This window comes from Argiope bruennichi, chromosome 2, assembly GCF_947563725.1.
Source record: "Argiope bruennichi chromosome 2, qqArgBrue1.1, whole genome shotgun sequence".
NCBI lineage: Eukaryota > Metazoa > Arthropoda > Arachnida > Araneae > Araneidae > Argiope > Argiope bruennichi.
Genome location: NC_079152.1, coordinates 71,427,456 through 71,448,663, shown reverse-complemented (window position 1 = coordinate 71,448,663; position 21,208 = coordinate 71,427,456). Strand labels below are relative to the sequence as shown.

The window sequence follows — 21,208 nt, the reverse complement described above, 5'->3', positions numbered from 1 at the left end:
TTTTCGTTATCTTGTTGGATTTGTTCGTCTGTTCTTTCTGCTCTTCTATTTCGCATGTTTGACGCATTATTCGTTCGACGGCTCAAATGTGCCCCCTTGCGTCTTGTTGACATAGTTCATAGCGATACACACACAAACAGACAAAATTTTTGTGCTTACTGATTAAAAACGGTACACCGATATTTGTTATTTTAATATTTTACCAACCTTTTTACAATCATAAAACACGTATATATATCTTATAAATTAAAATAAGTCGTACAAAATTTTGCACGCACTGCATTGTGATACAAAACAAATGCAGAAATGACGCGACGCTTCTCGTAAATGACTGAATTAAAATAAATCAAACAAAATTTTGCATGCACTGCGTTGTGACACAAAACAAATGCAGAAATGACGCGACGCTTCTCGTGAATGACTGAATGCATGTGTGGATGAAAGTTCGATGAGGCGGACGTAGAGCCATCTGCCATACAACACATAAATCATTTCATTCTGTTTGAAATACCAACGACGGGTTAATTATTTGGATACAGTTCATACAAAAATACTAAAATCGCGATTAAAAATAGGAGGGGGGGGGGTAGGAGGGTGAAAATTTGGGATTATAGGTATTTTTTTGATGCCAAATAAATAAAAAATACAAAAAAATTTTTGTCTAAAAATAGAAATAAAAATTTTGGATATGGACACCCTAATTACCTAGTGTGATGAATAGCATATAAGCCAGTAACAGCGCTTCTATCCGAACAACTGTTTTGGTATAATCGGTTAGTTACTGGACTGCTAACCACAAGGTCCCAGGTTCTATCCTTCGTCCATCACCTACCGCTTCATTGGTGACCTCGGACAATGAACCTTCAACCTTCATACAGCTGTTGTGGCGTCATCTACCCACAACCAAAGCCGTCAGACTCACTTGACGCAGCAATCAAAGTCGTGAGACTCACGTGACGCAGCAACCCAAACCCGACAGATTCACTTGGCGCATCAGCACCCACACACGCTCGCCATAACGCTTGGCGCTATTCAAACTGGGTACAGGCCCATTAAGACAACAGCTACTAATAATAACTCAATACATCACCACTCAACAACCATATCGTTCGTCTCACCTTCGACTCACTGGAGGGAGAGTAATGTGGTGAATAGTATATAAGCCAGTAACAGCGCTTCTACCCGAAGAGCTGTTTCGGTATAATCGATTAGTTACTGGACTGCTAACCACAAGGTCCCAGGTTCTATCGCTAAACTAGCGTTATGAAATATACTTTACGACCTATTCTCATACCTACTAAATTTTGGTCTCGAGAAAAAAATTTTTAGAATTCGATTGATTTTGAGATGGTCAAAAACCATAGTTTTCCTAAATGTTGGTGTTCTAAATATTCTTACATGGTAACTTGAAATTTGCGATAGCAGATATCAGTTTTTTAAAAATATGATCATTGACGTCTGTTTAATTTTTAAAATTTAATTTTGTATAAAATCTGCAATATTGCTTTGATTTATTAATTTTAAAACATAATTTTTTTTGCAATGAATTTAAATATAATAATAAAAATTTTATTTTACAAATACAAATACACTCTCGTTCTTCTAAATTGTCTTTCAGACCTTGTAAAATGTCTGGAAATAGTATTTCAAAAATATCTTTATTAAATTAATTATTATTTTTTCTTACTTAAAAAAAAATTGTGAAACTGCAACCTTAGTGCTTCAGAATTGTATCAAAGCATGACGTCATATTGAATTTTCGTTTTGTTGTTTCTTTTTCCGTTGAGTCCGTTAAAGCGCTTTGTGGCCCCGTAGAAATATACTGCAGAGTTTCCGTTGAATCGATTGTGTTTCGGTTTAGTTTACTTGCTGCTCTCGTGAAAAAGTGTGAACAGAAGAGTTTTACTAATAAGGTAATGTGAATATCATAAATTTTTGATACTGGTTTTAGTTTATGCATTTGTTTTTATTTCTGATTGTAAATTTCATTGTAAATCGTTCACTCTCTTAAGAAGGAAAATCGCTAATATATTAGTGATCCATTTATTGATTGGTTTGCTTTTTTGGCTTCGATATTTTAGTTATTCGTATGTCATTAAAAGCGGTGTGAATTGTGTTTGCAATTGTTCTGTTAAATCTGTAAGTGATAATTTTTTGGCCAAATATAAGTAATATTATGAAATACTAAGTTGCACCAGATCGGTTAATATAAACTAAAATGATCGACAAATGCCATATATTTTGAAATTATATTATTATGTGAAAATTTTATGCATAGCTGAATGGAATGTTCGTTAAATAAATTAGAATTTTAATTGTTAATAAATAATCTGCTATAATGTTTCTTATCAATGCAAGTTACATTTATTTTATATTAATAATTTTCAACTTCATACTTTTAACACTTCGTGAATATCCAGACTTCAGCTACCTTTAAGTCATATTTGTATAACTGAAGCGATGTTGATTTCACTTGCCGCTTTAATTGTACCAATTTGGATTAATGAAAAAATTATTAAAACATGTTTCGAAAAGATGCAGCGATTTTTTTTTTTTTAATTTATATTGTCCATACTACTTCCATAAAGTTACTTCTTCGAATCTTTCATCTGTAAGTTTCTTAAAGGAAATTGAACCATCTAATTTGGTAATTAGTTTTTATAAAAATGAGCTAAGCTGGCTTTTTGCAGAAAAAAAAATTCTGCAAGGATCGTGCTGTTTGAATAATTATTCTCCATATGGTGCAGAGATTTATACTATTGGAATATCAATTTTCTTTGCATGATGTTTGAATCTAATAATGGGAAAAACCATTCTTATAAACTAAATATATATATATATATGCATATTATTAGCTTTTACTGTATGTGTTTATTGTATAGTCAGGAAATATATTTTGGGAAACAAGGGAGATTCTTATAAATCTTGAACCTGAATTTAATTTCGGGTACCAACGTATGTTCTTCAATTTATAAATGTGTTCTGTAGAGTTTATTTTTGATGCAATTTCCTGACGTCTGAGAAATTTTAAACTTAATTTTACCGTTTAACAATTAAAAACTGGTATTTTATTCATTATCATTGATTTTGAGAAGATTCTTATTTACTAAAATATGACAAATATAGAAAAGCATAACTTTTATGAATTTGTGACAAATTTTTTTTAACCATATGCTGTTTATTGTACTCCATTTAAAGCATTGTAAGCAGATTAAGAAATGGCTCATTTTATCTATTAATAAATGCAATGTAAGTTGAAAGATTATAAAACTCACGACATAGGTTGAAAACATTTTCTTTAATTTTCACTACTTATTGACCTTAATTATGAATAATAATTTTTTAGGTTTGTGTGAAATTTTGTCCAACTGTATATTTTTGAAACTGCAAATTTAGAATCGGATATTTAAATTTAAAAAAAAAATCTCCCACATAACATTTTGAGAGTTGATTAATAAATATTAACTTGCAATATGATAATTGAACTATTTTAACTAAAACTAAAAATCTGCTTTACAGATTTCAGGCATGAGTACACGAATTTATATTGGAAGATTAAGTTATGATGTTAGAGAAAGAGATTTAGAAAAATTTTTTAAAGGTTATGGAAGGATAAGAGAAATTTTGATAAAGAATGGATTTGGTTTTGTGGTAAGTGATTGTTGCACAATTTTGCACATGCTTTTTGAAAATCATTCAGTTTTTATTAATTATCAAATTTACTATACTTCATAATTAAAAGAGCATTGGAACTTGCATTTGATTTAAATTTTATTTTCTCTGTAATATTATATAAAATAACTAATTTCTTAGTTCTGATTTTGTATAATCCCTTTTTCTATGACCTTTTGGGTTTTTTTTTTTATTATTATTAATTTATTGCTTTTATTAGTATTTGTTTTGGTTGTTTTTTGATGAAATCTGGAAATATTTAGTTACTGATTTTTTTAAAAATTATAGTTTAGTCAAAAATTATAAGTTAACAAAAAGCATTTGTGCAGTTATATAGTGAGTAATTATAATATGGAAATTTCTTTTAATAAATAGAATAGATAAAATGAGGCATTTTTTCTCCCTTGTTAATAAATTTCTTAATTGATAAATTTTGAAAATCCTGTGAATTTGATTCTATTTTTTATTCACTTTTGTATAAGATAAATGTGCATCAAATATGTAATGAATTTATTAAAATAGTATTTGTAAATATCCTTAATTGAAAATAAATGAGGAAACGTTTGAAAGCAGCACATTTAGAATTTAACACTGTTGGAAGATATTAAGGCAGAATTGATCTCTGATTTTCTTTCTTGCTGCTATTCCATTCGACAAAAGCTTATACATTCATAGCACAAGTTAATTTGTCTTAGATGCTATAAATGGAATAGTGCCAATATTCTAACTTGTCTGTGTTAACAGAATATTACCTATCTTTATCAATAAAGCTATGTTATGTAAATACTTGATCAGGAATACTTCGTGGGGTTTTTGCCAGTCTCTTGTTGAGACTAACAAAACATTTTAACATGCATAAGAATTTTTCTCTGTGTGTGGTCTTACAAATTACACATTTTATATTCGGTGAAATTACATATATTTTATAATCGTGGGTTTTAAGGTTTAACATAACTATATTTTATAACAGAATGTGGTCAGCAAACAAATTTTTCTTTGACAATAGCTTACAAATGCGATAACTAGTTAATAGTATCTGTAAGACTTAAGTTGAGTTTTAATGTTTGGTGAAATTTTACTAGAATAGTAAAAATATATCATACTCTTAAATTTTTCTAATAAATCAGAAATAGGGATGAAAAGCTTCTGAATAGTTAAAATGATAGTATTCTAAGAACAAAGTTGATTCCATCTATGAAAAATTAACTTCATATTAATTTTGGAAGAATGTTGAAATTTAATGAAAGAATTTGAACATGCACATCATCATTTCTTTTCTTTTAAAATTTGAATTTCATTTTTCAAGATGGATATTTTTGTGTGCATTTCAATTCTGTGTCTCAAAACAAATTTTCCGATTTATGAACTGGCAAAGACAAAATTATATTGCTTAAATTGTGTAGATTCTTTTTATTATTTCTCTTGTGAAGCTTCTTGGTATTTTTTTCATATTCAGGGCAGTATGTTTGATTCATTATTTGTTTCTAGTAATTTGATCATTCTTTTTACTAAGTTATAATTATGTAATTTTTGGGTTCTTGTAAATTTATTAATTTATTTTTTAAATAGGAATTTGATGATTACCGTGATGCTGATGATGCTGTCTATGCTTTAAACGGAAGAGAACTTTTAGGTGAAAGGCAAGTAATACTAATATAATACTTGAATAACAATGCATTTTTCTCTGGATTATTCATTTCAGCCATAATCAAACACTTATAATCTATTTTATGTTGTTATTTGTGTTCAATATATATATGAATTGGAGGGCTTGATACTGGCATGTAGATGTAAAATATTCCAACTTCATTATTTCTTAAAATTTAAACTTTTATATATATGTGAAAAGCTAATTCTTTAATAAATTCACATATTTTACTGTATTATTAAAATTTTGTCTGCTATTAATTGAACCATATATGCTCAAAACCATTAGGACTTCTATGTTATGCTTCATTTAGCAAATATTATATTAAATGAGGTTAAGAAGTGAAGTATGATTTTTAAATTAAGATAAGAGAAACAACATTTTATTTGATTTTTTTAACTTAATGCAAACTTTTTAAAACTATGAAATTTTGATACATTATTCTGATTATTCAAACTTTTGAAGGAAGGAAAAACTATGTGCACATAAAAATAAAATCCCCAACTAGTATATGTTGTAAAATTCCATACCTACTAGATTTTCTTCAAATTTTGTTCTGAAATATTACAAAATACAAGGAAAGTTTTAATGATGGTTTTGTGGTAATCAGTAATTTTTTTATTAATTAAAAATTATTTATGAATATGATAAAGATTATTCAGTGTTCCTATTCCTGTAGAAAGAGAACATTAGTAATGCTTAATAATATTCTTTCTCATATTTAATAATATTTCTATAAATTCGATATATTCCTTACTGATTGCCACATTTAGTGTTAAATTAAAATCTGTTATTCTCTGTAATTTATTAAATCTCAGATTAATTCCAAAACTAATATTTGTTAATAAGAAAATAAGCATAAAAGTATTTTCTTTGTGGATATATCAACTAATGTTTAGTAAAACTTTTATGAGATTTAGTGTTAAATGTGCCATGATGAGTTATTTGTCTTTTTGCTAAGTAATTCCAAAGTGTGGTGAGCTTAAATTTCTGTGTAATTAGTGAAGGTATTGGCTGCCCAGAATACCAGTATATTTATTGTCAGATTATTGAGAATATCAAGCACTAGGGGAGGTGGCTTTTTTCCTCCTTTTTCACTTTGAAAAAATACTGTCTTTTGAATTAGCTGTAGTAACAGTTAAAACTGAATTATTCATAAAGATACTAAATTAAATGATTAAATTTTGTATATAACATCGTGTGTGTATATAACTTTAATTTCGTTAAAAATTATTTTTCGTAATTTAAAATTTTTAAATTATTTTCTAGAGTAACTATTGAGCACGCTAGAGGATCCCCTAGAGGTAACGATATGTATCGAGACAGAAATAGAGGATATCGAGCGCCAATGCGCCGAGGACGTCAAGGTGGTGGCCGAGACAAGTAAATATTAATTTTTTTAAAGATCTTTATTATTCTTTTGTAGCATTGCATTTCAGTTATCTATTGGTGGATTTTTCTTTTGAATATTTTTCCCATTTACTGAAGGTACGGACCACCCACAAGAACCGAATACAGGCTCATTGTTGAAAATTTAAGTAGCCGAGTTAGCTGGCAGGTAAATCTTTTCTCTTGTACATTTATATATATATATTAAATGTTAACTTACCATTTTTCCTCCACATTAGGAAAAATTTCTTGTTTTGGCCTTTTTACCCCTTTTACATTATTGTGAAACGGATTCCCACTTATCTTAAGTGAAATTTAAAAATTGAGTTTGAAAGAAATAAATTTTTTTAAGTACTTTTATACTTATGTATCATTTGTGGCTTGTTTACTGTTCTTGATTTATTAGAAATTGCTTTAAATCTTTATTGTATCATTTTTCTTAAAATTAAGTCTTAAATTTGCTATAGAATACGACTTCTGATTCATTCGCTTTTAAAATGTCAATTTTTCACCACCTCTTACAATTGAGAATAAAATGAGGTAAAACTGATACATTTGGTTCATCTCATCTGATTGTTTGGTTGCTGTAATGAATTTTAAATTTCCATGGTTATAAATTTTTGGAAAACAAATAATGTTGAAAATTCTCTTATCAAATCATCAACTGAAAGATTTATTTTATAGAGCAGCTAATTTAATCCACCATTTATTAAATTCCCTGCAATTGTAATAAAATTTATATGTAGTATTTTAATTGAAAATATTTTTACCATTAAAAATAATTTCGGCGTATTGAAATATTATAATTTATTTGAAAGGATCTTGGGAAGTATAGGGCTGTACTCTATTATCAGGATCTTAAATCTGTCTATAGTTAGAATACCTGTTACTGAAACTCACTTGTAAAAATGATTAATTTTTCTTATGAAGATGGTTTGATTTCTTATTAAATTGTAGAAATATAATTTGTTAAAATGTGGGCAGTGAGTACCATCTTGAAGTATCAATATATGAAAGAGGACTTGGGATATTTGGTATGAAAGGGAAAAACTCTTTATTTCGATGGCAATGTGTCATAATTGAGACTTGTTATCCTTCATATATTTGGAATTTGTTATTATATGCTTAAAATATTCCCACGGTAGACTCATTGGCATAAGAAGCATAACTGTTACTTGAAAAGATTAATATTATTAATATTTAAAAAAATTGTGCTATAAGAAATAATTCATAATACAGTACACTCCCGATTATCCGCGGAATTGGGTGGCACAGCCACCGCGGATAACAAAAATCGCGGATAATCCGAAAAAGGCTAAAGACGGGTATAGCAAAAGAGAAAACAGTCATTCCAACTTTGAAAAGTCGTTTTATGTACAATAAAACATAAAATAAACAGCAGGAAATGTTTAACTAACGCTTAATATTTTAGTATATCACTCAAAACTAACCTAAAATGCATTTTGTTAATGAAAACAGAAAAGTGCTTTGTACTTACGAGAGGCGTCAAGGATGCACAGAAAAATGAATACACATGTACTATTTTAATACTGTAATGTATTATGTAATTGCAAAAGCATAACTGTAAAACTGCACCTTTTTAAAAAAATCAGTCAAAAAAAAAAAAAAAAAACCACTTTGTGCGGCAGGCGCGGATAACCAACTCGCGGATAATCGGGAGTCTACTGTATATTATTTGTTTCATTTGATCAGATCTCGTGAAAGCATCTTCCAAGTAACAAAAATTATCTCCAATTTATTCACTTTTTTTTTTTTTTTTTAATCACAGCCAGTTACTATATTTAATTTTAAAAAAATCAGTTTATACTCATGGTATTTTGAGGTTGACATTTTTCTTATTCAGAATTATTTGATTAGTCATGAGCAAATAAAAAGTATAAAATAATAAGCTCATATAAAAGTAAAAAATATTGTAATAGCTAATTCAGGTGTGGAGTTTCACCTTCTCTGTTTTAGTATGTTGGATCATGTGTTCATGTTATTTCCTTGGCCATTTTATTTAAGCAAAGTATAAAATGAATTTGAATGTGTTGCCATTATTATGGCTAATATATTTATATGGTTATGGAATTAATTTCTGAGTAGGGATCATTCTTTAAAGTTTAGATCTGTATATGAGTGGGGATCCTGTTGTCATTTAATTCTCTAAAATATTTGTTGCACAACTATGTCAATTCAGTTCTGCTCTGTTTTTGCAAAATAAAGGTTTATTATTAATAATTTATGTTTTTACATATTATAATTAGTTGGTTATTATTTTATAAAAAATGGGAATTTATATACTTTTGGTATTAATTTGAAAGTATAAATTACTGTCTTATTTTTAAATGCAGGCAGGGGGAAAAGTTTATCATCTCAATTAATTTTTATTCTCTAAAGTCATCCAGAATATTGAATGACATAATTGTGTTTTTTATTAAAAAGCTATATAGTTAATTGTACTTTCAACAAAACTTGTGTTTACAAATTTCAAAAAAATATTTTATTTAGTTTTATTTTTCTTTAACAGTGTGAATGATAGTGTTGTATATTTCCGAACTAGTGTGCAGCACAGCTGTCTAAAAATGATCCATTTCTTTCATTCATAAGTTACCATCAATCCAGCCCATGGTCCGCTAAAGGGTTGTGATGTACGCTAAAGGGGCAAGGCACAGGCAGGCGGTTAGAATGTCGGGCCTGCAAATCAACCAACCCTACCATCTTCGTTACAATGGGATCCTTGGCACAGATCCTAGGTGGGGCACATCCTTGTATTCCACCTGTTGGACCATGGCATTGTGATGGATCTCGGCTGCCATACTCCGAGACAGGACAAGCCAGAGGTTTATCACAATGGTTAAATGCAACTTACTCTGGTGAGCTTAGAGTGCAAGGGTCCAGACCCTATCCGTACTTGCTGCATGTACTGGGTGCCATCGCTCCCCCCAGAGAGGTTGGGCAAGCGCTTTGTGCGGTGGTGGTCCCCTATGGACGCAATGTCTACCTACTTTCTGTAGAAGTCTCTGTTGGGTCAACAGGTAAAGCATTGATTTTAGGTTTGTTTTAAGAAATAAATGTGTTAATTTTTAAAGAATTTAATATATTAATTTAAGCATTTTATTTTTCACATTTATTGACTTCATTAACTGAGGGAACAACTGGTAAAAGAAACTTTCAAACAGGATTTGAAGCAAAACAGGTACTATCATCGAATTTGGAGAAATGGAATTTCTGAAATAAGCAAGCAGAGTGGATCAAAGCCTCTGAAATGAAATTGGTATGAAAAATTTCCTTGTGATATGGTTTTCTGACATCTGCAGTGGAACGACATGAACATTGTGGCGGAAGTTTATTTGAAGAATTCCTTGAGTTGCCCAACAAAAGCAGTGGACAAATGTTGGTGTTTGGTTGTTTACAGTTTTTATATGAATAAAAAAAAAAATACAGGGAAAAAAATTTCAAAGTAAACGAGTGAAGCAATTTTCATTCTCTTCTTGTTCATTAATAAAAGATCTATTGAAAGAATAATCTTAATATTTTCTTTTGGATTGAAATGAACACATAATGTCATACTATTAAGAAGTCTGAAATTATCCTTTTCCTGTGGTTGTATGAAGAATCTGTGCTATCAGTCATTCACTTCTCCACTCTTATGAAGAATAGTTTGTATCTTCTGAAAATGTTTTTTTATACAAAGTAACTGAAGGAAGAAAACTCGAGGGAAATTTTTCCCATTGAAAATTATTGTGCCTGAGAGAAACCCCTTACTATTTCTGCAGTGCTGATCACAAGCATATTTCATTATTCGACTTAAATGCTATTTGATAGTTACTAACATGATGGCTATTTACTTTGATTTACTTATTTAATACATAAACACTAACTGAATTATTTGATATTTCTAATTTTGTTATTAACATTCAAATCCCTGGATTTGTTAGAAATAAATATTTGATCTTATTTTTGTTATAATGGATTTTAACATTATTGCAGGACCTAAAGGACTATATGCGGCAAGCTGGTGAAGTAACTTATGCTGATGCCCATAAACAAAGACGAAATGAAGGGTATGCATCCTTAATGATTTCATTATAATTCTTTCTAATTTTTTTAGTTCTTGTTCATGAATAATATTCATGAATCAAATTTTAATAGTGCATTTTTCTGTGACAAATGTGTTGGTAATAATAAAATGTTACATACTTTATAGAGTTGTGGAATTTGCAAGTTTTTCTGACATGAAGAATGCCATTGATAAATTGGATGATACAGATTTGAGCGGACGTAGAATCAAACTTGTTGAAGATAAATCCAGGCGCCGTCGGTAAGTTTTTAAGTTAAAATTATAATTTTTTAATAAAAAGTAAGTTAAAATTCTTTTGTTGTGAATGATTATCGTCTTCAGTAAACTGAAGTGGTGTATTCAAAAATATTATTTAAAAATTTCAAAAACCAAGAAAGTAACATTTTTATTTCTTAGGGATTTCTAGTATTTATCAAAATTAAAGGTGTAAAAATCAGGTTTATTATTAATTCAAATTGAAACGTATAATAAAGTTTTGCCTTTCTGAAATGTGTAAACCTGATTGCATATCAGTTTAAATTGGGGTCATTTTTTTATGTCGACAAAGATCTTATATTTAAGTTTTTGTATTCTAAATATGCCCATAAGAGAAATTTCTATCATATTGAAATTATTTTAAATTGATTAAAATTTTTAAAAAAAATATTTTTGTATATCTAGAAAATAATAACATTGGAAATCTTTAGATTTGAATTACCAAATTATATTCTTGAAAAAAAAAAATGTTGGAAAAAAATGACTAAAATAAAAAAATATTTCTCATGAGATAGAATATCAGTGTGTTTAAAAATACTATTAAGGTTTGGAAATAAGTAGGAAAAGTATATGGATTTTGATCATTTCAATAAGGGTTTAAATGTACAAAAATTTATTTATAAATTTTTTATACATAATTAAATCTTTACTTAATCTTTGCTGTCGTAAATTAATAACACTAAACCTAAATTTCTAGTTAACACAAATTAATATATATTAGCATTTTCAGGTTATCAAATATATCCCCAGTAAATCATGCTTTCTTTTAAATTGAATGCTCATGTGTGATAAATGAGTTGCCATTTGAATTTTTAATATCCTAACTTTTTAAAGTATAGTATTTTTTTTTAAATCAGTTAATTTTTAATGGATGAAAAAATATTTTTTATATGAGTTTGTATAGTTTATTACATAATGAATCTATGTGCAAATTTTATTTAATAGATCCCGTTCAAGGTCGAGATCCAAGAGTTCTCGTTCTCACAGCAGAAGTCGTAGTCACAGTCGAAGCAAATCCCGTTCCATGTCGAAATCCAGGTCTCGTTCCAAGTCACGATCAAGATCAAGATCTAAGACTCCGGCAAAAGCACGCTCCAGTCGCTCTCAGAGCCGTAAGCAGTCTCGTAGCCGCAGTCGAAGCAGAAGCATGAGTGATGACCGAAATGATCGTAAGAGTCGTAGCCGCTCTAAATCTCACAAGAGTAGATCTCGATCTCGTTCTCGCTCCCAGTCACGTTCACGATCTAGATCCAAATCATCAGAAAAGCGCATGGATTCTCCTGCTTTGAAAGATGATGATGTTAGCAATTCTGCTGATGATAAAAATTAATTTGATTTTTACATTTGAGGTTGTGGTATTTAGATATTGTAATTGTATTGTCATTTTCAATATTCTTAAAATGTATGGATATTCATAAAAATGTCCAAGTTAATAGTAGATTGAATTTCTTGAATATTTTGTTAATGTTTACCTGAAAAAATTTTCTACATTAAAAACCTTTGTTAAAACCCAGAGTTTTTCCTGAAAATTGATTTGACTAATTATTTTCTTTTTAAATTACAATATTCTTTTCTGTATGTAAATATTGATTTATTTATCTTTGTATTTAAATGTCACTGTCTTTGTTATTTTTGACTAACTTTTCATTGTTTTTACATGGCACTATGCTTTTGAAAGATATCAGAAATCATTTTGAATTAATGAACTCGTCAGTTAAGAATACATTGCATCCCCTGACTTCATATTTGTATGGGTTTATATTGTCAGTGTTAGTGCTTCTGCACAAAAATGATGCATCAAATTATCATTCATTTAAAATGGACAGGTCATCCATTTTAATGTAAATACCTGTTGCATTTGCTGTATGTGAACTTTGTCATCTTCAAATAATTTGATTGATTTGTATTTTATTGTACCTTTACTTGCAACAAGCCATACTTGCTGCAAGGCAAATGGAAAATAAAGTATCTCATAACCTTTTTTACTGTCTTTATCATTTAACTTTGTTTTCAGTAATATGTTTTGCAGTTTTAAACTGGACATTTCTGGAATACTCTTAATATTTATATTATATATTGAATTAATACTTAATTGAAACTGGCCAAATTAGTTAGTAAATTAATGCTAGGAAAACTTTAATTGGAACTTTCCAAGAGACACCTTTCAACCCTTTAACATAGACTGAAAAGTCATGTTTTTATCTTGGGAAGTGTTGACAATATATTCAGTGAGGAGTAATAAGTCAGAATCTTGGATAATTGTATTTTTTTCTGTTCATCCATAGTGCTATTGTATTAATAATTCCAATAATGTCTGTTGTTAATAATCTAATAATTTTAGTCAAAAAATGGGTTTTTCTTCAGAACAATATTTTGACAGAGTTCTTATTAATGTCATTATAAATGATATCTTAAAAGTCTGTTTCTCATGCTTAGGGAGGTGGGTAAAAGGCTGACAAAATTGTATGTGAGCATAAGCCTATGATCTGAAAGTTTTAAATTGGAAAACATTTATACCTGTGAGATAGCAGATACATCACAAGAACAAATTATTCCTGTGTTTGGAAATGAAATTTTTAACAAAATTAAAGACGATACAAAAGCAGCCATGTATTACAGTATTCAAATAGAATCTACTTCTGATATTTCCCATATAAAACAAACTTCAGTCTTTATTAGGCATGTAAATTTTGAAGAGAAAAGATGAAGTATAGATAAGTCATTTATAGGGTTTATTGATGTGACTGGAGGACTAGTAAACGCTTTAATGGAAATATTAAGTCGGCTTGATATAGATATTATGGATTGGACAACGATAGCAACGGAAATATAATTTACAATAATTGCTCTTGCCCTTATGCAATTTATGTGCTTAATCTATGACAATCTTTCAAGTTATTAATTTATGATGCTGCTTTCAGCAGTAAATTTTGTGTGGGGGGGGGAGATATTGCTTATTTTCTGCATCTACAAAAAGATGGGAAGTTCTACAAAGCATTTAAACATTACTTGCAAACAATTATGCAACACTCAATGGGAAGCCAAAATAGATACGATTAAAGAAGTGTCTATGCAGTTGGAACAAACTTGTAATGCCTTAGAAGAATTCATTGATGCAAATAATAATATAGTGGTATTTGAAGCTAAAAGTCTGTTGGATTCAATACAAGAAATGACATTTATTTTATGTTTAATAGTATGTTTACAATATTATCCAAAACTAGCACTGTCAATAAATTATTTCAAGTAAAAACCATTGTTCTCGACTGCTCTTTTAATTTAGTCAGTAATTTCAAAACAAATCCAAAATTTAACTCTTTTTAAGACGAAGCAAAAGCAATTGCACGCAATTTGAATCTTTCAGAACATTTTTCTCAAAAACAAATTCGAAAAAAAAAAATGTTTCTAATTTAAAAACGTTAATTTTCCTAAGGTAATTAATTGCATGGCATTAAATAAACATGCTGTTGTAATTTGTGTTCGTTCTTGTATATTTTTTGACTTTTCAAAAAATATGGGGCCTCAAATGGTACCGGGCCACTTTATAGAGAAGGCCGGCTATGCATAACGCATTCAATCCTTAAAAATGATTGGAACGAAAATTGTGGATCATAAAAATATTTGAAAAATAATACTAATTTTGCTGCAGTAGTATAAGTATTAATTCCTATTAATGTTAAAGCAATTTTTCTACCAAAAAAGAAACATATTTTTTTTTCCCCCTTTTAAGACAATGCATGGAGCCAGTGGAAATGTCTGATTAGAGATTTTACTCGAAAATATATAATTTGAAATAAGTACATATTTTGTTTAATACTAAAATAGCTTCCATGTCATTTCTAAATTGGCCATTAATGTAACTATACTAAATCAATACTTAATAAATTTTGCTATTATTTTTCAATTGTAAAAGGGGGGAGTTGTAACGCATGAAATTTTGCATTTATTGGTTTCTAAGATTTCATATTAAGCTTATGTAAATGTCACTCAAAGTAAACATCAGTAATGAAGAAATTCCTGTGAATTCAGAAATGCTCCTCCTGATTTCCCAATCTTTTTAATCTCCTGAAGAAATTTGACATTAAATTGAAGGATTGCATTTTATATGATTTTTCATTTTATCTACTGTTAATCTTCCAATGACTGTTGGATAAGAGGGGGGAAAAACAACTCCAGATTAGTTTCCCCCCCCCTCAACTTATTTTTCTCAGTAGCTAACAAAATCCGTGACATGTTCCTGGCTATGTTATTGATGATGAATTAATTCCATATAATTTGAAAGTAATTGGTAAGACTTTTTTCTGCAGTTCTGAGGCAAATATGATATAAACTTAAAAAAAGAATGATCAAAGGAGCCATTACTATGGATTCTCAGATTTACTGGTGAAATACACAAATCTGTAGAATTTCTTTGATATGTTTAGAGGCATACTGTAGTTATTCAGTGGAATGATAAAGGAAAGCTTATAGTTAAGTAGAGTTTACATTCACCTATCTTCAATCCATCCAGTAAGACCATACATTAGCAGAAACTGTACAGTAGCAAGTATTTGGCCTGTAAAAACAAGAACTTGCTATTGAACTCGTGCATAATTTTCCTTCAAATGCATGACTTACGGTAATCTTGTAACTAACTGAGTGTAAACCCACCTTTGTTTTAGAAGGGCTTCTCCTTAATGGAGGGAGAAATGACACATTTGTTGCTAGTATAGTAAATTGAAGAACTGCATTGGTAGGAGAAAACATTAGTCTCCTTGTCATTTTCACAGTATCAGCTTACAATTTACAAATATTTTTTACTTGAAACCAGAAAAGGGAAACTTATTGAATCCCTCTATAGCAGTTTACAACATGCTCAATGTATGCCTGATGTGAGGGGGGGGGGGTATGTGAACATGCACGATTCCACTTCAAAATTTCAAAATTTCGATCCTACTTCACTTTTTAGGCAGTTATTTCCTTGATAAAATTTAAATCTAAATGTGCATTTATTATGTCCCCGTATTTTTAAATTTCAAATTTAATATAGAATAACATAATTATTAGAAAATTGAGATGTTCTTCCATTTAAGCTCAGTATATAAAGATTCGCATCAATGGTTTATTTTTACCCACTTTCATGCGATTTTTTTTTTTTTTTTTTTTTTTTTTTTTTTGAAATACAGGCAAGAAATTTGACTTTTTGAACATCAGCTTACAAGTGGATATATGACACCCTTAGCCAGTTGATTTCCCTTTTAATCTTAGTGTCTTAGAGAAAGATTATTTGAAGCCCTGCTCCTTTGGTTTGACTTCTGCCCTTTCGACTTTATCCCTTAGTGTTGTATTTTACACTTTCAATTAATTACCCTTCTTGGCCTTGTGAATTACTTGCAATAAGATTATTGAATCTTTCAACTTAATAAATTTTTGTCTAAACAATGTTTTTAACCTATCAGGTAGAGTGTGTGGCCGAAATTTTCCAATTAGTGAGTTTTGCTAATTTGACTTTAAAATAACATATTAATGAAATTTATATTTAACTAGGTTGAAATTACTCATTAATTAAATTTATATATAACTAACAAAACCAATTTCGCCTTGATGAATCTCGGTAAAATCATAATTAAATTTCATTTTCCCTTTAGTCAGATTTTTGATCATTTGCCTTAAAGCAATAAATCTTGCATTTAACCCAATTCTTCAGTATATTTGTGGATAACTACAATAACTTGTAAAAAATATATAATAAATCAAAGGACTCTGGTTCAAAATTTTAAAAAGAGGAAATATTTTTTATTAAACATATGCCATTAGTAAACATTAGTTATAGAAGATCTTATTGGTGTGCCACCTGAGACTATTCTGGTATGCAGTGGATACACAAATACCAGTTCAGAAAAGAAGCAAGTTTCGTTCGAGTGAAAATAATTCGCAAATTCTCTTTCCGCAAGAGTGTTTCTTTTGCAAAAGATCTGATGGAACATGAGGTGCAGAACTCGGTAGTATCCAATATTGATGATAATAATTACCTTTTTTATTTTTAAAAGCATTAATACCTTAGTTAGTACATCACAAAGTATTTCTGTTTCTTAGCAGATTTCAGAAACCAAACTAAATAACGTTATGTACTGCTGTACATCATCAACTCAATGGGGTCAATTCACGGTCACGTGTCAAGTACCAAACAAACCGTTTTTGTTCAATTTTCAACCGTTCTGCGCATGTCGGGATGTCTGCCAATAACGTTGATGATTGAATAACGTTGAACCATTTTTTAGTAAATGTTACGCTATCCGATCAATTATTAGAAACTTCCAATTTTTAAAAAAAAATATTATTTTCTCCAAATTTTCGTAGTTATATAATTTTATTTCTTATATTAAAATTTTAATTTGCATTTTCAATGGAATTGTTGTTTTTGCATAATTAATTAACGTCGCTTTTTAATTCGTTTGGTGCTGCTTTATTCTTTCCTTTCCCATATCCTTTTTTATCAAAGGATACATGTTGACAAATGACTATGGCAGTATTTCTGAAAAATTACATATGTTCTTTTTTACATGTTATTGAATGTTGAATCGTATGAATATAGTTCTTTTTAAAAATAATTATTACTCTTAGATAAGTTAATATTTTAAAGCTTACTAGTAAAATTATTATATATTTTTTTTCTTATGTAATGATTTTTATTAATATTGAGACTTTGATGTTTTCAGTTTAATTAGTATATATTGAATAAATTATGTTTACATTTTCAAATTATGAAATATAAAAGGTATAGATACCTTTTTTTAAATCTATGCAACTTATGAATCAGTTATTTCATTTTAATTTGTAGAAATCATTGAAGGAAAACAAACAGAATTACACTTTCATATTTTTTATTTACACATTACAAAAAATATATATATATAGATAAAATATATATGATATTTGAAAAAATATGATCAAATGGATGTTTCAATATACTCACTTTTTCAAAAAAAAACTATTTACTATTTATCAACATTTATTTTTCTAGACACTTAGTAAAAATATAAAGAATGTTAATGTAAATGATGAAATCAATTTTATCCAGCAGAAACATCCTAAACAACAGTTTTTTTTATCACCAATAAAAACATAATGTTGAACAATATACTTTTAAAGCAGAACATTTATGAAATTTTTTTTAATGCTAAAGTTACATTGATAAAAATTACACTGAATGAATATCATAAAATAAAACAAAGAAAATTTGATAAACAAGAATAAGGTCATGATATATATATATATATATATATATATATATATATATATATATATATATATATATAGAGAGAGAGAGAGAGAGAGAGAGAGAGAAGTTAAATAGGATGTAAAGAGGAGTTGGAAGAAAAACTTTTATGCTTTTACAGAATTTTATAATTCAAATTTGATATGCTAAAAAAATAGAAAAAAAAAAAAGAAAAAAGAAGAAGAAAAGTGAAACATGCATGTAGCAATGAAGTTGGGAATAAAAATTATATAATAAATGCTGATATGGAAATTGATTTTCAATGAAAAGACCTTTATTTATTAAAACAGAAATCACTGAGGTGCACAGTGTTATAACAGAATATTATGATAATAGTCAATTTCAGTTTAAATACAATAAACTATTAACATTTCATTTTTAACAATAGAAAAGTTGTTTGACATAAATTCACTTTGAATCCATCACAAATCTGCAAATGTAATTAGAAAACTAGTGATATTCACTTCCACCTAAGTTTAGCATTATAGCAGTTGTTATTTTTGCAACAGGAGTTTGTTTACTTACATTAATTAAATTTAGATAAGATTTTTTTAAAAAATGTACAATGTAAAATTAATGTAAACATTTTAAAACCTTTTAAGCATATTCAAAATTATCAGAAATTTCATCAAATGTGAATAAAGTAAATTAGAAATGCACTCACGATTTTGTTTGATTGTTTTTGACGGCAAATCGTTTACCGATTTCTTTTACCGACGTTTTTCTAACAAATTACTGGAACAGCTATATTTAATAAACGGACACACACTGAATGAATTCTTCAAAATGATCGGAGCATATCACCGACTTCGAAGTCTTGAAAAAATCTATACCAAAGCTATCAACCCAAGTCAGAATTGTTGAAAGGAAAATAAGAAAACATTTTTATCATGACAGTCACTCTTGTGTTTCGCATTAAAGCATGCATCCATCAGCACACCAGTATTTCCTCTGTTAACACATAATAAGAGGAAAGAAAATGACTAAAAAATTATAACTTCAAATGTAAACAAAAAATCCGCTTCATACTTGGCGGAGAACGTTAATGGCAGACTGATCGACGAAAGCGGTGCGGATGAAACTTAAATGCCATGCGCAAGAGGTACATGACATGTGACTTTTACGTCACATGAATTGACCCCATAGTATCGTGTGACATCAAAACCAGATGCAAAAAAATGTATATCCACTGGATATACATTTTTTTTAATTTATTTTTTTACATTTTAGGTAATTTGGTTTCTTGCCGAATCAGTGAACAATAAAACTCCCTCTAGTGGATTGGTGAAGAAAATTTTCCAACTCATCAGGAAAGCAATTAATAAAAATTTAATGAATATATTTCATCGTTCTTGTTTTCAATTCTTGATTAATTACCTATAAAAATTTGGAAAAAGATAATGGAATTAGAAAGTCGAATCCAAAAATTTTTAGTTTCAATTTCTAAATCTTTCAGGAAAAGTTATTAATTTTTTAAAAATTCTTCAAAATGTAATCTCAAGTTTATATTAGTTATTCATATGTCCCCAGCATCATTGCATGTACACACAATCTTTAGAAACGATACTATGAGAAAATAACTGAAGAACGCTATTCAAATTAACACTAGGCAAAAACGGCAATTCTTCTATATTAAATTTGGGCTTCGATCAGTTTTGAGTAGCCTATGCGATGCCTTTGTGCAAAATTTTTGGCTGTAAATTCGATAGATTTGTCTGGACACTGCATACACACACAAACACTTGGTTTTACTGTTCAGTGCAGGATCCTGGAACTAACACTTTCTGTTGATTGTGCTTCGTTAAAGGAGGGTACGATGAAAGATCCGCTTTATTACACTTCCTACTTCCACGAATTATCTGAATTCACACCATTTCCCTCTCGACCCTTTGTTGATTAAATAAATATATGTGCAAAAGCAAGGAGTGTTTCTGAAAACAAACAGTATAAGTACAGAAAAAAAGTAATTAAGTATTTTATTGTTAATTTAACTGTAATAAATAATTATTTGTAGTAATTCATTTAGTATAATGTCAGATAGTAAAAATTATCAGACGTAAGTTAACTGCCTACTTTAGAAACCATTTTCTTGGTACAAGGTTATTTTTAACTTTTGTTTAGTATTTTCTATTGCTGCAAATTGCAATCCCATTATAGTTTTGTAATTTGTCGATGAAATTATTTTTTAACCTGTTTTTTCCTCCTAGTCCTTTGTTGATTTGTTGTTGTTGAATTTTCGAAAGGAAATTCACATGAAAACTACAATGTGAATAAATACTTGAAAAGGTGAAAATATTGTCATTTAATATTAAGGAACTATGAAAATAGGTACAAAAAATTATGGCTTGTACATTAGTAATATTATAAAAATATTATTTGTGAATTAAAACTAAGAAAAGTGGTAACAAATAAGTTAAAAACTGCTTTTAACTGAAACATAAAGTTAACTTAACAGCAGGCAGTAATTTTTTTAATTAATATCGGCTTCTAAATGATATTAAAATGAAAACGAAAATGGTTCCGGAAAGAAAAAAATTGAATTAAAAAGATTTTTGCACAAAAAAAAAAAAAAAAAAAGACTTGCATAATCGGGAAATGCAGTTTTTAACATAGGCAGTCACCTTAACGACATCAGTAATAGAAACTGTACTACATAATCTCAAATGAAGCATATCTCATCAATTTTCATTCATTCGGAAAACAAATTTTTACATAATTATTTAAACATAAAATAAAATAAAGGCTAAAACAAAGGTATATAATTATTAATCTATTTTTTAAACTTTATTTCCGGACGATATTTTAAAGCAAAGAGATGAAACATGCTAATGAAAGGGAGTCTGTATGAAATGAAATTAAACAAATTAACTGTTAAAGAATTTTTTAAAAAACAAATTTAGTT

The 21,208-nt window shown here is 28.7% G+C and overlaps 1 protein-coding gene across 1 annotated transcript in view; it reads left to right on the top strand.

The window, feature by feature from the left end:
• Window positions 1-1,767: 1,767 nt before the first annotated feature.
• LOC129962216 (serine/arginine repetitive matrix protein 5-like) overlaps window positions 1,768-21,208 on the top strand; it is a 64,143-nt gene continuing 44,702 nt past the window's right edge. The window contains exons 1-8 of the mRNA XM_056075957.1: window positions 1,768-1,913; window positions 3,520-3,651; window positions 5,242-5,312; window positions 6,590-6,703; window positions 6,806-6,878; window positions 10,703-10,776; window positions 10,920-11,033; window positions 11,994-12,374. Coding sequence (XP_055931932.1) covers window positions 3,529-3,651; window positions 5,242-5,312; window positions 6,590-6,703; window positions 6,806-6,878; window positions 10,703-10,776; window positions 10,920-11,033; window positions 11,994-12,374 — 950 coding nt within the window. The 5' untranslated portion in view covers window positions 1,768-1,913; window positions 3,520-3,528. The remainder of the gene's footprint in view (window positions 1,914-3,519; window positions 3,652-5,241; window positions 5,313-6,589; window positions 6,704-6,805; window positions 6,879-10,702; window positions 10,777-10,919; window positions 11,034-11,993; window positions 12,375-21,208) is intronic.